The sequence below is a fragment of the Delphinapterus leucas genome, chromosome 17, assembly GCF_059928025.1.
Source record: "Delphinapterus leucas isolate spDelLeu-1000000601 "Yukka" chromosome 17, BTC_Dleu_Yukka2, whole genome shotgun sequence".
NCBI lineage: Eukaryota > Metazoa > Chordata > Mammalia > Artiodactyla > Monodontidae > Delphinapterus > Delphinapterus leucas.
Genome location: NC_143145.1, coordinates 1,775,438 through 1,789,794, shown reverse-complemented (window position 1 = coordinate 1,789,794; position 14,357 = coordinate 1,775,438). Strand labels below are relative to the sequence as shown.

Below are 14,357 nucleotides of genomic sequence, written 5' to 3'. Positions count from 1 at the left end.
TTGCCTGCAGCTCCCCCAGGCCGGGGACCTGGCCCTACTCACTTGGGGTCACATGGATGGGCTCACGCACTTGGTAAAGCAGCGCGACGAAGGGACCGGGCATGAACTGGAAATCCTGAAACCGGGCTCCAAGAGGCCCCCAGCTCTCTCCATGACTCCGGCCATCACCCCTGCGCCCCCAAGGCCACCCGGCTTCAGATTTGCCATGGTGACCTGGGGTCTCTTCAGGATCTGAGGAAAGCTGTCCTGGCCACCCTCCAGCCTGTCTCACTGGAACACAGAGGTCTTGCAGTCAACCAGAGCAGGCCACAGAAACATGGCCTGCCGTGGTGGCTGACGCCTTCTAGACGCCCCGCATGAGAACCCTTCGGTCTTCACACCTATGGGCTGCTCTGTGCACGGGACGCTGCTGCCCTTCCCCCTCTCCTTAAAACCCCCGGGCACCTGTCACCCAGCCTCCACGGGGTCTCCTCCTCTCTCTGCCGCCCTGTCCCCGGGCTCCCACATGGGGTCCTCAGAGCCCCCCCTGGCCCCCGGGCCCCGCACAGGACAGCAACGCTGCCCGCTCTCACCACCCTCCCGGTGGCCCTCCTCTCCCCCATCTCCCTGTCCAGGCCCGCCATCTGCCTGGTCACCCGGCCCAGAGTCTGGGCAGAAGGCACAGAAGGTGCTGGAACCCCCTCGGGAGGGTCAGATGTCTCCCCCCTGCCTCACCTCACATGCTCCTCCCTCAAAGCTCTGCTTCTGACCAGCTCCTGTCTAAGCCAAGACCCAGCCTCCTCCTTAACTGATCTTCAGGCCACCCCGACCCCAGATCCTTGGTTCCCCTTCCCGCAGGAACACGCCTGCGCTCGAGGCCAGGCAGAGCCCCTGTCCCCCTGCCTGCCACCCAGGCTCCCTCGTGCACCCGCAGACCGATGGCCCGACAGGCAGGCACCCCATCCCAGTCGTGCCCTGCCTTTTCCTCAGCGGGCAGAGAGCACACTGGCCCTTGGAGGCAGTCAGACCTCTACTCAGCCTGGGCTGCTGGGTCCTCAGCACCCAGTGCAGGGCCCAGAGCAGGCGTCCAGTAGGGATTATGGGACCGGCCAGGGTCAGAGTTCAGCACGGGGCCAGGGTCAGAGTTCAGCATGGGGCCAGGGTCAGAGTTCAGCATGGGGCCAGGGTCGGAGTTCAGCACGGGACCAGGGTCGGAGTTCAGCACGGAACCAGGGTCAGAGTTCAGCATGGGGCCAGGGTCAGAGTTCAGCATGGGGCCAGGGTCAGAGTTCAGCATGGGACCAGGGTCGGAGTTCAGCACGGGACCAGGGTCAGGGCTCAGCATGTGACCAGGATCAGGGCTCCGAGTGTGACCAGGGTCAGGGCTAGGTTGGGATCCGAGTAGGTGTTGACCAGGGTTAGTGGGTAACCTTGGAGAGCAGTGTTCATTGCCTATAGAGAGATGTGTGTCCACTGCAGTGGGCATCTTAGTGGACAAGCAGGGTCCGTGCCTTTCACCTGGAATGAAGCTCTAGGAAGATGCCAGACATGGCACTGAAATGCACTCTGGCTTTGTAGGGCTGAAGGAAAGGCCGCCATGGAGAACACATGGTGTCCTCCAGACCGCAGGGGAAGAGGAGGCTGGAAGGGCGCTGGCCACACTGCAGAGGGCTGGAGTTCGGGCTCTCTTTTGTGGACAAGAGCTGCTGACATGCTGCTGGCCCCACAGTAAACAGAGAAACCAGGAAAAGTCCCTCCCACCGTGTATGTTCCACCCTGGTCTCTGCTCCCCTCAGTGCCAGGCTGCCTGGGAGCCCTGGGACCAGCACGCTGTCCAGTTTACGCCAGGACCTCAGCCTCTTGCTTCCGGAAAAGGCTTTCATCACGAGTCTGGAGAAGGAGGCCAAGGGGAAGCTGGAGGTGGCACAGCCCCAGGGCCACGAGGACCCAAACAGCCACCCGAATTGTGCGCTGAGCCCCTGTGCCCTGCCTGGCGGGGCCAGGAGCTGGGGTCAGCCCCAAGGGACCCCACAGGGCCAGGAGTCACAGGTGAGGCGGATCTGACACCAGCGGGGGGATCAGGGCCGCCTGCCAGCCAAGGGCAGAAGCAGAGCCCAGGCGCAGACAGACGGGCTCCATCTCATTTCCTGTCAGCATCACCCTCGTTACCATCACTGCCTTTTTTTGTTGTTATTTTATGCTCATATGAGGAAAAATATCTTTTTCCAAGAAAAGTCGACAGGTATAAAATGGCATCCCACCCCGTCCAGTACCAACGAACATATGTGCACATACATATATATACCCCACACCGCAGGCATAAAATAGAGAGAAATAACCGCAGGCCCGCGGGGTGTGGTTCCCTCGGGGCAGAATCAAGAGGATGCAGGGGCCCAGCCCCCCTCAGTCCATACGCCCGCAGAGCAGGCGGGCTTCCAGGAGTCACTCCAGGGCATACGCCGGGGGCTTTCTGGGTGCCCAGCAGAGCCACACTCCAGGACCCACACCCAAGGCAGTGGTTTGGGGGCGCTGCGCTCCGCGTGCTTCTTCCTGCAGCTCCGCTCACCCACTGCCCGCCGAGAGGCGCCCTGTTCTGCACTCCACAGCACTCGCCCCGACGGTCGGAGCACGGGATGGGAGCGGAGGGGGCTCAGTCCGCCTACCGGCGTCACCCCTGAGTAGACCTCAGCCCAGCCCTCCGTTCGCGTCACAGGCCCACGGACAATGGCAGGACGGAAGGGGCAACCACAGGCCAAGTCCTGCATCCTCTCTGGCTCCATCGAGGCCCCATCTCTGCCCCTCAGAGGGGCAGGACCGGAGTCCCTGCTCTGCACGCGGCCCACGGGGTCCAGACCCTAGATCTCCTCCTCCACCTTCAGGATCATCCCTGAGAAGACCTCCTGGCCTGTGTGGCTGCCCTGGGGGCTGCCCTGGGAGCCTCCAGCTGGCCTGCAGGCTGTTCCGCCCCCAGGGGAGCCATCTGGGACTGCGGGCGAGGCGCCCCGGGTCGGGAGGGCCTCCACCAGCCTCTCCAGGGTCCGGTTGAGGGCCTCGACGCCGTCGGCCAGCCGCTGGAGCAGCAGGTTCTGCTGGGCCATCAGGGCACTCTGCTGCTGGGACCAGGAGCTGAGCAGGGCGCCCTGCTGCCGTTGCGAGTCCAGCAGCCGCCGTTCCAAGTCCGAGGCCTCAGCCCCTGAGGGCTTCCCGGGGGGCTGGGGTGCCGCCGAGGAGGGCGGCGAGGGCCGGGAGGCCCCGGGGAATGTGGCCGCGGGGGGTGCCGAGGCCGGGGAGGCGGGCGGGGAGGGTGAGGAGGGGGACGCAGGGAAGGCTCCTCGGGGGTCCAGGGGGTCGGCTTCAGGCAGGCTCGGCCCATCCAGCGTCCGCAGGGGTAGCCACAGGCAGCCGGGGGCCTCGTCCTCGTCGGCTGGCAGAGGGAGACAGGAAACGTGAGCCTTCGCCAGCCAGGACCGGGGCAATGCCAGGGAGCACCACCTGCACGAGGCCCTCTGCCCACACAGCTATTTAGGTCTCGCGGGGCCCCTCTGCAGTGGGCAGCAGCGCCCTCACTAGGACACCAAGACTCAGAGGGCGAAAGACGTCCTCCAGTAACATCAAGGTAAAACTTCAACCTGGCAGCTCCAAAGCCAAGGTGCCACCACCATGCTGCCATCTGTCTGTCCATCCACCCACCCACCCAAGCTGGCCATTATCTACCCACCCTCCTGTCTGCCCATCTGTCTACCTACACATATCCACCCACTCATCCGTCCCCTCATCTATCTGCCCATCTGTTTGCTCATCAAGCATCCACCCGTCCCTCCATCTGTCCACCTCCTTCCTTCCTTTCATCTTTCTTCCTTACATCCATCCATCCATCCATTTGTTCATCTCTCAGCCATCCATCCTCAAAGCACCCATCCATCATCCATCCATCCATCCATCATCCATCCACCCACGCCTCTATCCATCCACCAACTTGTGTATACACCCTTCCAATCCTTCAGTCCCTCCATCCCTCTACCCATCCGTCTGTCCGTCCATCCATCCACCAAGCGGACATCCCATAAAGATGAACAGCTGTATATAAAAGCAGAGCTACCCCAGGGTCGCAGGAAAAGCCAAGACCTGGAATCCTACAAACTGGGCTCCAAAATCAGCTCTTCCTCTTGACAGCCGTGTGACCTTGGGAAAACCCTTCTCTCCTCTGGGTCTCAAATCCCTAGTCTGCAAATGAGAGGCCCAGCTGAAGGCTAACCTTCCAGTTGGCTGGGTGTGGAGGGTGAGTCAACCAAGGAAAAGCCCTGGGCCTGAGCCCCAGGTTGTGGTGTCCTGCCTTGCTGACACCTGCCGACACGCTGCGTGGCAGTGGGCAAGAGCACGAGGAATTACTGCGGGGGGGGGCGACTCTGGGCTGTCCCTCCTGGATCTGAGCCCCTCTCACCTCACCTATGGCACAGGGGGTCCTGCTTTGCGATGGCAAAGGGGCGATGACAGCACCACCGCAGAGGCCTGGGCGCACGCGCTCCCCGGCGCCAGGGGGGGTTCTGAGCCTGGTGTGTCCGCGGGCACAGTGGCCGCCCGTCCGCCTCCTGCTCTTCCTTTTCCTCCTCCTCCTCACTGTCACTTCCTCCTTCTGGGCTCCAGGCATCTGCGGTCCAGGCACTTGCTGACCCTTCTGAGCCCGGAGGCTCACGGGCGGAGCCACCCTGCCGGCGTGCTGCTTCCCTCCCGCGAGGAGGCTTCCTGGGGCTGAAGGCCCGCGGCAGGCACTGGCCCGCTCGGAGAGTTCCCGTTGGAGAGGCCGGGCCGTGGGCTTCCGACAAGTCCGCCTCGCTTGTCAATTGCAGTCCGCGCCTTCTATTCTGGGAGGCCCTGGAAGGACCCAGCCAGGTGGAGAGGTCCGGGTGCAGGTCTGGCTGCCCTCGGCATGCTGAAAGGTTGGGGCTCGTGGCTGGGGCAGAGAGCCCCAAGTTGGCACCAGCAGACACGACCTCCAGCCCTGCCTCCGCCCCGTCCTGCAGATACATGCCGTCGCCCCCGCTTGGCGCGGTGTTCTCCAGCTGTCATGTGTGGCCTACGCTTGTCGCCCTGACTTAGGCGTCTAGTGGCCACTGACAGAGAAAAGGGAGGCCGGCAGTGGGGCCAGCCTCCACCCCACGACGCACTCTCGTGGAGTCCAGCGGCCTCCCGTCCCGCGTGTGCTCTGCCCACTGGGCTCCCTGAGGGACGGGAAGCCTGGGAAGGGAGCGCAGCTGCTAGGAGGGGCCGCTCTTTCCCACGCTTCGCCCTGCCCACAGCCCTGCCTGGTCCAGACCGTCACCCTGTGCCCTCTCCTCCCCGCTAAGGCAACCGGAGTCCCTTGCCCAGCACAGCCCTGACTTCCCAAAGCCCCCAGGGAACAGGACGTCGTCCATCATCTCTCCCCAGCCCCCTCCCTGCTCCCGCCGGCACGGCCCCCACGCAGCTGTCCGCACCCCGGCCTGGGGTGTCCCGAGCTCGCCCGGGCAGCCCCTCCCTTGGCCTCTGTCCCCTCTGCCAGGACAACTCCTGCTCGGAGCTCCCCCAGGAAGCCCTCCCTGCCTCGGCTGGCCCAGGGCCCTCGCGTCACTGGACTGGACTGTCCACCCCGCCCTCGCCTAGGACGCATGCTCCAGGAGAGATGCGCTCTGTGGGCTCCACCCCTGCGAGTCGGGGCGCAGCACGGAGCGGAGGGCCAGCGAGTGATGGCGAGCAAGCGGAGGGCGGCTGCGGGCCCCCCCTCCCTGCTGGACCCAGGTCCGAGCCTGCCTGGCCCAGTCAGGGGCTCACGCGGTGGCTGCAGGTCAGCACGGCAGCCCGGCATTGGTCCCCAAGGCTGCCCTAAGCCCATCTCAAGCAAATCAGGGTCAGATATTTGTCCTCACTCCCTCTGAGCCGGCCAACTCGTCCCAAGCAGAGAGGGCCCCACCAGCTCCAGCCGGGGGCCAGGCCAGGGGCAGACACGGACACACCCGGCCCAGCGGCCGGAAGGCCAGGCGGCCCTCTCCACGGCCCGCGCCCTCCAGGAAGGCAGCAGACACCGACAGACCCATCCTGCCCTTCTGAGAATAAGGGAGAAGCCGCAGAGCTTCCTGCAGGGGCAGCTGGGGTGCCGCACACCCTGGGAACAGGGAGACACAGCCACGTCGGCACCCACTGCAGCGAGACCCAGCTGGTGAGCGCTGCTCCTGGCCGCCCCTCACCCCTGCCCTCGCACTTCACTGCTGAGCGGTGGGCAGAAGCCCCGGCCGTGCTCTCGGCGGCGCGGTTGGGGGAGGGGGTGGTGCAGACTAGGGGGAGGCGGGACCTCCCACCCTGGGCACGCGGCCCGCAACCCCCTTCCTCTCCCCTCCCCCATAGCAGCCCGCCTGGGCACAGAGAAGACCCTGCGGGCCTGCCCCGCCCAGGCGCGGGCAGGGGCCGGAGGGGCGGCGGGCTGTCCCCTCACACTGACTTACTTGGTGCCGGCTGGCTCCAGCCAGGAGCTCACTGGCGCCTGTGAGTGCGAGGACGCAGCCTCAGGCCGGCTTCAGTGCTATCTGCAAATGAAGACAACAGAAGCGATTACAGGGTGGGGACCCCGAGGCCACCCAGGGCCGTGGGACGGGGCGTGGACGGCATCTGCCCCCCGGTGAGCACTCCGAGGCACAAGCGGCGAGTCCAGCCTCCAGAGAACGGAGGCTGCAGTGATGGGGCACCGGTCAGCCCCCTGGCGTGGCCACTGGCCGGCCTGAGCTGTCCGGACAGAGAGCCTGGGAGTGCCTGTCCCTTGGAGCCGCGGCAGCCTGCTCAGGAAAGGGTGAGGCCCGGCTCTGCAATGACTCTGCACGCTCACAGAGTCGCCGTGAAGACAGCGAGACTGGGCCTGGGAACACCGTCCTCCGCACTCGGCCCTGGACATCAGCAAGTGCACTGACCGGCCGGTCCTGACAACAGTGAGGGGCTGAGTGGGGACCAGGACTTCAGGCAGGGGCCTGCTGGGTGCGTCCGCGCAACCCCCCAGAGGTGCCAGCCCCACAGCACACCTGAGCCGCCCTGACGAGGCCCAGGGGCCGCCCTCGCACACCGGGAGGCTCCCCTCAGCGACGCCCTTGGTAAAAAGGCGGCATCACATAAAACAGGTGGCAAATCCATCCATGCCCCGCTGTGGCTGCACAGCCCAGCTGGAGGGCACGCAGGGCAGGGGTGAGTTAGGACCGCGGGGCTTGACCCCAGCAGGAACCGGGTTTGCACCCAGCTGAGGACCAGGGCGATTCTCTATGCTGTTTTCTCTCCTCCCAAAGGGAAGGACCGCCCAGACGATCAGGGAGTGACTGCGGCCATGGGCACGGCCCTCAGCAGGGACCAGGCGCAAAGGTGCATCAGGTAAATTCTTGCAGGAAAACAGGACAAGCCTCCAAATTCATGCATTTTGGTGAGTACTCCAGAGGCAGAAACGGCTAAACGCACACATCTCCCTGGAGAGCTGCGCTCCTGGGCACCACCCAGGCCCAGGCAGGGACCGTTCCCATAAACGCAGGTGCCGCCCAGGCACCAAGTCCCCTGGGCCCCGGGTTGAGCAGGGGGCGTCTTCCCTGCCTGTGGTTCCCTCCCTGAAGTCTGAGTCTGGCCCCTCCATGGGGAGCCCCATCAGGAGAGTATGGGGGCACAGGCAGAGCCACAGGCCCCTGGGCTCACCCCCAGTCCCTGCGGGGGGTGCTCGGCGGGGGCTGCCCTGGAGGCCTCTGTTCTGGGGGTCTCCGGGGCACCCAGACTCTGGGTCAGGCCCCCCGGGACCAAAGAGAAGCCCCTCAGCACCACTCCCCCAAACATGGACAGAGCTACAGGCACGCCGGGTGCGGGGGGGGCCTGCACTCTGCCAACCAGCCGTCCTCAGCCTTGCAGCTGGACCCTGCCCAAGCCCCAGGCCAGAACTGACCCAGAGGCAGGAGCCGGTGCGGCTGGGCCTCAAGCCACCCCCAAACCAGGCGTGGCAGCCACTCCCCTGCTTGGTCTGAGCCCACCGGAGCGGGAGGGGGTGTCCTGCCCCTGCCCCTCTCTCTCACTCATTCAACAAACCTCTCTGAATCAGCACTGTGCCAGCCGATCCCAAGAGGAGCTCGCTGTCAGCGTACCGTCCCGACGGAGGAGAGCCCGGGAGCCACGGGGCCCGGGAGAGGGGCCGCCGGCCCACCAGAGCAGGCAGGGGCATCTGCGCCAGGCTGGGCCTCGTGACCCCGGAGCATGCCGAGCTTCACACCCGGGGGCCACCAGGAGAAACACAGCCACCAAGCTCCTGCCTCGATCCGGGGCTGGGAACTCGCGGGACGGGTCTCAACACCCAGGGCCACACCCGTGCCACCTGCTGCCAGCCCCCCTCGGCCCTTAGAGTGTGCCCACCCTGCAGCACCCCAAAACCAGGTCTGGCTCTGCCTGTAGGGGAGCAGGTGGCCTCCCGAACTAGGCCCCTCCCCATGGTCCAGCCCAGGGCACGGCCATGTCCTGGGTCTGCGTGCATCTCTGATCCGCTCAGCCCTGCTCGGTGCAGACCCCCACTAGAAGGTCTGCTGGGGCCTCTGCTGGGGGCGTCTGTGGCCCCTGCTCGTCCCCACGAGGCTGAATCCTGCCGCCCACTCTGCAGCCCTCAGGAGGGAGCTGGTCCTGCTTCTGCCATCGTCTCCAAAGTCCTTCCAGCAGCTCCCCAGGAAGGGGTGAGGCAAGGGTCCGGTGGAGCTCAGCCTGGAGCTGTGGGTGGAGCCATTACGTGCAGACAGAAGGCAGCCCGGCGAAGGGCGCCCCTGACGGACACTGAGAGGCGCCTCGAGGAGGAGGAGGAAAACGGGTGCGGGGAGGAGACGCTGAGGCGCCCCGGAGGGCCCGGCCCGCCCTCCGCACCAGGCTCAGAAACTTCTGCAAAGCTGGCCCCGGCGGTGGGCCCTGGGCTCCGAGGGGTCGCCAGGCCCTGGGAGGCTGCAAGACCCAGACACTGCCCTGGCCTGTTCTGGGGGCTGAGTGACCCAGGGAGAAGGGACCCCACTCTGAGAGCCCAAGAGGGCGTCGGAGGTGAGCTCACCCACCCTGCCTGCCCCACGCCCAAGACAGGGCACAGCAGGGGCAGGGAGGTGAGCTGAGCCGGGCCAGTGATGGAGGAAACGGTGCCGGCCTCCCACGAGCACCCGAGAGATTCACGGGGACCTCAGCTCTCCGAGGTCTCGGAGGCCCCGCAGAGGCCCTGTCATGTGGGGTGACCCCAGATGGACCTGGCTCTGAGCCTCAGCTCCTTCACGCCCAGGACTGGCCTGGAGCCTCGGTCTCCCCATCTAGACGCACAGGGGCCTCAGTTCTCCCCGCGGTTCTTGCTCGAAGCTCCGTGCAGGCTGTTGAGGGTCCACTTACTCGGCAGGGCCTCGGCGGGCTGGCCCTCGCCAGCGGGGCCGGGGGCCGCGAAGGTCTCAGCCACCATGCGCTCGACGGGCGTGAGGACAGGGCCGGGGGCCCGGGGGCGCTCGGCCAGCTTCCTGCGCACCACCCCTCGCAGGTCCCGCCACTTGTGCTTGACGTCGCCCAGGTCCCGGCGGCAGTAGCCCAGCGCGTTCACCGCCTGCAGGATGCGGCTCCACACGCGGTGCTTCCGGGCGGGTGGGCCCCGCAGAGCCCCGAACAGCAGCGGGTAGTGGCGCGTCACCCTCTGCACCAGCACCTCGGTCTCCTGCGGGCTGAAGTTGGGCTTCCGCGTCTTGGTGCGTGAGTGGGAGCCCGGCCGCAGGGGCGCACAGCCCGGCCCGGGCAGCGGGGCCACCACGGCCGGCTCGGGGCTGGAGCTGCGCCGGCACGCGGCCTTGCCGCTGCTGGACCCTGGAAAGGCACCGGAGGCTCAGGGCGGGCGGAGGCCAACGGGCGCCTGGCGGCAGATGGGACGGGCCGTGGAGAGCAGAGCCCCCGACCCTGGCTCGTAGCCCCGGGTCTCCACTGCCCCCCGTAGAGGGGACGGTGGCCCCAGACTGACAACCATCGTCGCGGGGACACCCATAACAGCACGCAGCACGCAGCGGGGGCCCGTCCGCGCCCAGGTGCCCATCCCCTCCGTCGGGCCCCAACCAGGCTCACAGCAGGTGAGTCCTCGCCACCTCCCCGCCTGGGACACAGCCCCTACCGATCAGTGATGGGGCTCAGTGACCATCCAGGTGACACCTGGGTGTCCATCTGGAGCGTAAAAGCCTCCTGCACACCCAGCACGAGACGGCCAACCAGAGTGAGGGTGAGGGAGGACGTGGAGACAGAGGGGGCCCTGGGGTGACGGGCGGCCCCGCCCAGAGCGGCCCAGGCCAGAGCAGGGTCCTGCAGGAGCCCAGACTCTGCAGCTGAGCGAGAGGCCTGAGGCAGCGCAGCCCGACCCTCTCTGTTCCTGGGGGTGCAGCACACCCTGAGGAGGGCAGCCGGGCCGCCCGCTGGGGAGCAGGGCATGCATGGGCCTCAGCACCTCCCCGGCGCCCAGGCCTGAGAGGCGGGAGGTTACTCAGAGCCAGGGGACCCCAGTGAGGCAATGACTCGGCAGGGGAATGGGGGTGGAGGGTGGGGGGCAGCCCTGGGCTGTGGCTGGGTGCTGACTGCTGGCCGAGTGGCTCTGGGCGCCCCGAGCCGCCTTGCTCTTCCAGGCCAGGGGCTGTGAGTACCCCCTCCCCGACCTCCCCGCTGCCCAGGGCACCCGGGCACTCAGGGCAGCAGCAGGAAAGTCTTAAGGCCACAGCAGGTGGCAGGCCGGGCTGGGTGGGGCGGACGCCCTCACGTGGGGGAGACTGGGAAACAGCAGGGACGTCAGCTCCCCGCTCACAGCCCTGTAACCCACCACGCACGTTTCCTGGGAAGTGGCTCCCGGCCACACACCCCCAGCAGTCTCCGCGGGGGGGCCCGCTGCAGCCCATCCCCCGCTCAGGACAGTTTGTCCTCCCCCTGGGGAGTCCCTGGCTGGGGAGGAAGGCCCGGAGTGGGGGTGGCGGGGGCAGGCAGGCCAGGGCTCTTCCATGAGCAGAACGGGTGGGCCACCCTCCTGAGTGAAACTCCTCAGGCCCGGCCTTCCCGAGGGGCTGGGGGCGACCTGAGGAGGTGGGGAAGGAATGCGGCAGATGCCCACACCTCCAAACCTGCCCAGGCCTTGCTGTCTGCCCACGCCTGGGGGAACGGGCAGGTGGCTGGGTGGATGGCATGGGTACCCACCGATGGCCTCTCCTTGCTCTGACACCATGGAGGCCAAATCTTTGATGATCTGGTTCACATCCAATAGGTCACTCTGTGGAAACAAGATGGCAGCCATTAGGTCAAGGGCACGGCCACCAAGAGTGCTAAATGAGAGCCAAGGACCAGAAACAAGCCCGGGGTCACCCCGCAAGTCAGAGACATTGCTGGGATCTGAAATACTGTCTCCTGACCCCGAGGCCAAACCCCATGCTGAGGACCCCAGGGCTGTGCGCTCCCATGCTGTGTAGAGAGGAGCCTGGAAGTTTGTAGTCTAGTCTAGTGCACGGCTGTGGCCCCAGCACTGTCCTGCAGGCCTGACTAAAGGGGCAAAGAGGCTGAGAGCAGAGGGCACAGTCTGCACCTCCCACAGGCCTGTCAGTCCTGCAGACACCTCACTCCTCATTCCCTCCCAGGGGGGCTCCTTGACAAAGGGTCCACTTTTCCTTCTCTGTACACTCGGCACCTAGCATGGGCCAGCACACGTGGGTGGGTGGTGGGTAGGCGGATGGATGGACAATGGATGGACGGTGGTGGGTGGGTGGATGGACGGTAGCCCCACTGCCGTCTAAAGAATGAGCAGCTTCGTGAAGCTAGTGAATGGGGTAAGAAGCAGAACTGAGGCCAGGAAACTGGGGTACCTCCCACCCTGCAGGTCATGCTGGCCTCTTGCGTCCTCCATGCCGCCCACCTCTATCCTAACTCCACTTTGCCCAGCAAAAGTACCAGTGGTGCTGGTGAGGGATGTGGCCGCACCACTCACAGACCACTCGCCTGGGGCTGTGCCAGGGGCACATCACACGTGGCCACCTGCACACCCGGCAGCGCCTGTGAAGGGAAGTCACAGCACCCACCTGACAATGGAGGCTGTGGGGCTCGGAAAGGTGTGTGACCTCCGGGGCCTCACAGAAAGGGGGAGGGCTGGGATTGGCACTGATGCCCGCTGACTTGAAGCCCTCTCCCTGCAGGAGACGGCTCCTCCACCGGCCAGCCAGGTGATCCTGTGCAAAGCCATTCACCTTGGAGCCAGGTTCCCCCACCTACCACTGGGCAAATCCAAACCTCCTCCTCCCTCAGTGCCCAGCGAGTGGCCAGCGTAGAGCCAGAGGGAAGGTTCTTCCACGCCCGTGAGACGGCGGGGGGGGGGGGGGGGAGGGTTCACAGCCCGCCCCTGCCCCTACCACCCTGCAGCTCATGCGGAGCCTGGACTGACTTCCACGAGGGTCATTTCACCCCACTGCAAAATATTACAAGGAGGCTCATCCCCTTTTAGGAGTGCTCTGAGAGATGAAGCCACCCCACTGCAAAATATTACAAGGAGGCTCATCCCCTTTTAGGAGTGCTCTGAGAGATGAAGCCACCCCACTGCAAAATATTACAAGGAGGCTCATCCCCTTTTAGGAGTGCTCTGAGAGATGAAGCCACCCCACTGCAAAATATTACAAGGAGGCTCATCCCCTTTTAGGAGTGCTCTGAGAGATGAAGCCACCCCACTGCAAAATATTACAAGGAGGCTCATCCCCTTTTAGGAGTGCTCTGAGAGATGAAGCCACCCCACTGCAAAATATTACAAGGAGGCTCATCCCCTTTTAGGAGTGCTCTGAGAGGTGAAGCAATTAGCCTGATCTTACACCGGCACGTACTACCAACTGCAGCTCCACCACGGGGCTCACACACGGCGGAGGCGGCGGCTCTGCTGGGACGGGGCCCACGGCCGGGAAGGTGGTGGTGAGCGTGGGGCCTCGAGTGGCCTTGGCCCGGGCCCATTTCCGGGATCCGCATCCCCACGGCCCTCCCTGGCTGAGGCCACTGGTGGGGAGGCCAAGCTTAGGCGCCACCCTAAGGTCCAGACCTCAAGGTCACACGTGACAGCCGCGGGCTCAGCCAGGCCTCAGGCAGACAGACACACCTCTTCACACTTCCAGGTTCCTGTCCCAAGGCCACCAGACCACCAACCTTGACCTCGGCCCCTGAGCTTGCCCGGTGGGCCGCGGACAGAAGTCTCTCGCACAAGGCTGGCCTGGGGGCCCTGAGCCTGACCGTGGGTGCACTTGGACTCGGGGGCTCAGAGGAGCTTTTCTAGGGCACACAGCCTCCCATGCTGTGTGAGGGCACCGCTGGTACCCCCACTTCACAGACGGGGAGATCATCACCAGAGGTTAAGGGACTTGCCCCGGGATACGCAGCTGGGGAATACCGGCACCCGCGTTCACGCTCGCCCGGCCCCCCTTCCCTGGGTCACCGCTGGGAGCGGGGCAGCCCCCGCAGTCGGGACACCTGATCAGCACCCAGGGGCGGCGGGTGCTCCCAGGGACGTCTGGTGCCACTGGCACCGGCAGACTTAACGTGCACACGCTGGATCCCTTCCCGTGGGCACAGGGACGGAGCCTCGGCAAGGGAGAGGACAGGGAGGGGGTGGCTGAGCAGGGGCCACGAGCCCGGTGCCTCCTGGGGGCCTGGGAGCGAGCCCACCGCCCCTGGAGCACGAGCAGCCGTGCGTCGCCGTGGCCTGGGCTCTGCGGGACACACGGCTGCTGCAGCGGGTGTTCCTTGTCTGCAGCAGCGCTGACCCCGAGAACCCTGGACAGCCCGGGGGGAACACGGGGTCCCCGGTCCGGCTCACGTTCTGGGCTTCGGGAGAGGCCTCCACGGAGATGCAGCAGCTAACGCAAGTCTCCAAACGCTGCAAACACACAGGCGCAGGGGCTGCCGACCAGCTCTACAAACTGCCGTCTCCACCAGGGCCTTGTCTCCTCCCCACGTGACCTTTCTGTAGCGAGGAGCCCTCCGAACACCGTCGGGGCTGTGGCCGAGGACGGCGGCCCGGAGCGGCAATGACCCGGTCTGCTGGCGTGAGCTGAGATGCACCCAGAGCACCGGGCACACAGGCCGGCAGTACCGAGGAGGCGGAGCCTCACGTGGGCCACCCGCCCGGACTGCGCTCCAAGGGCACCCGCATCTCATCCTCCAGAAACTCATCATCACAGCTGCCTCCTGGGAGGTCTCCACTCACTGGGATCTGGGGAGTCGATGTAACCTTTGACATGGACACCCTCCTTCATTCCCAGCCTCCCTCTTTTTAAGATGCCTGAGACTCCGGCCGCTGACCGTCGCCACCGCTCGGCTGGCATTGAGGAGCGCCTCCAGCC

At 65.8% G+C, this 14,357-nt stretch overlaps 1 protein-coding gene across 4 annotated transcripts in view; it reads right to left on the bottom strand.

Annotated features, from left to right (window-relative positions):
- Nucleotides 1-2,261: 2,261 nt before the first annotated feature.
- The window catches only part of TSNARE1 (t-SNARE domain containing 1), an 83,637-nt gene continuing 71,541 nt past the window's right edge, over nt 2,262-14,357 (bottom strand). For all 4 annotated transcript variants that reach the window (XM_022555206.3, XM_022555207.3, XM_022555204.3 and 1 more), the window contains 3 exons: nt 11,191-11,263; nt 9,373-9,831; nt 2,262-3,403 (listed from right to left, as the gene is read on the bottom strand). In XM_022555206.3, the coding sequence (XP_022410914.2) occupies nt 2,835-3,403; nt 9,373-9,831; nt 11,191-11,263 (1,101 nt within the window). In that variant the 3' untranslated portion in view covers nt 2,262-2,834. The remainder of the gene's footprint in view (nt 3,404-9,372; nt 9,832-11,190; nt 11,264-14,357) is intronic.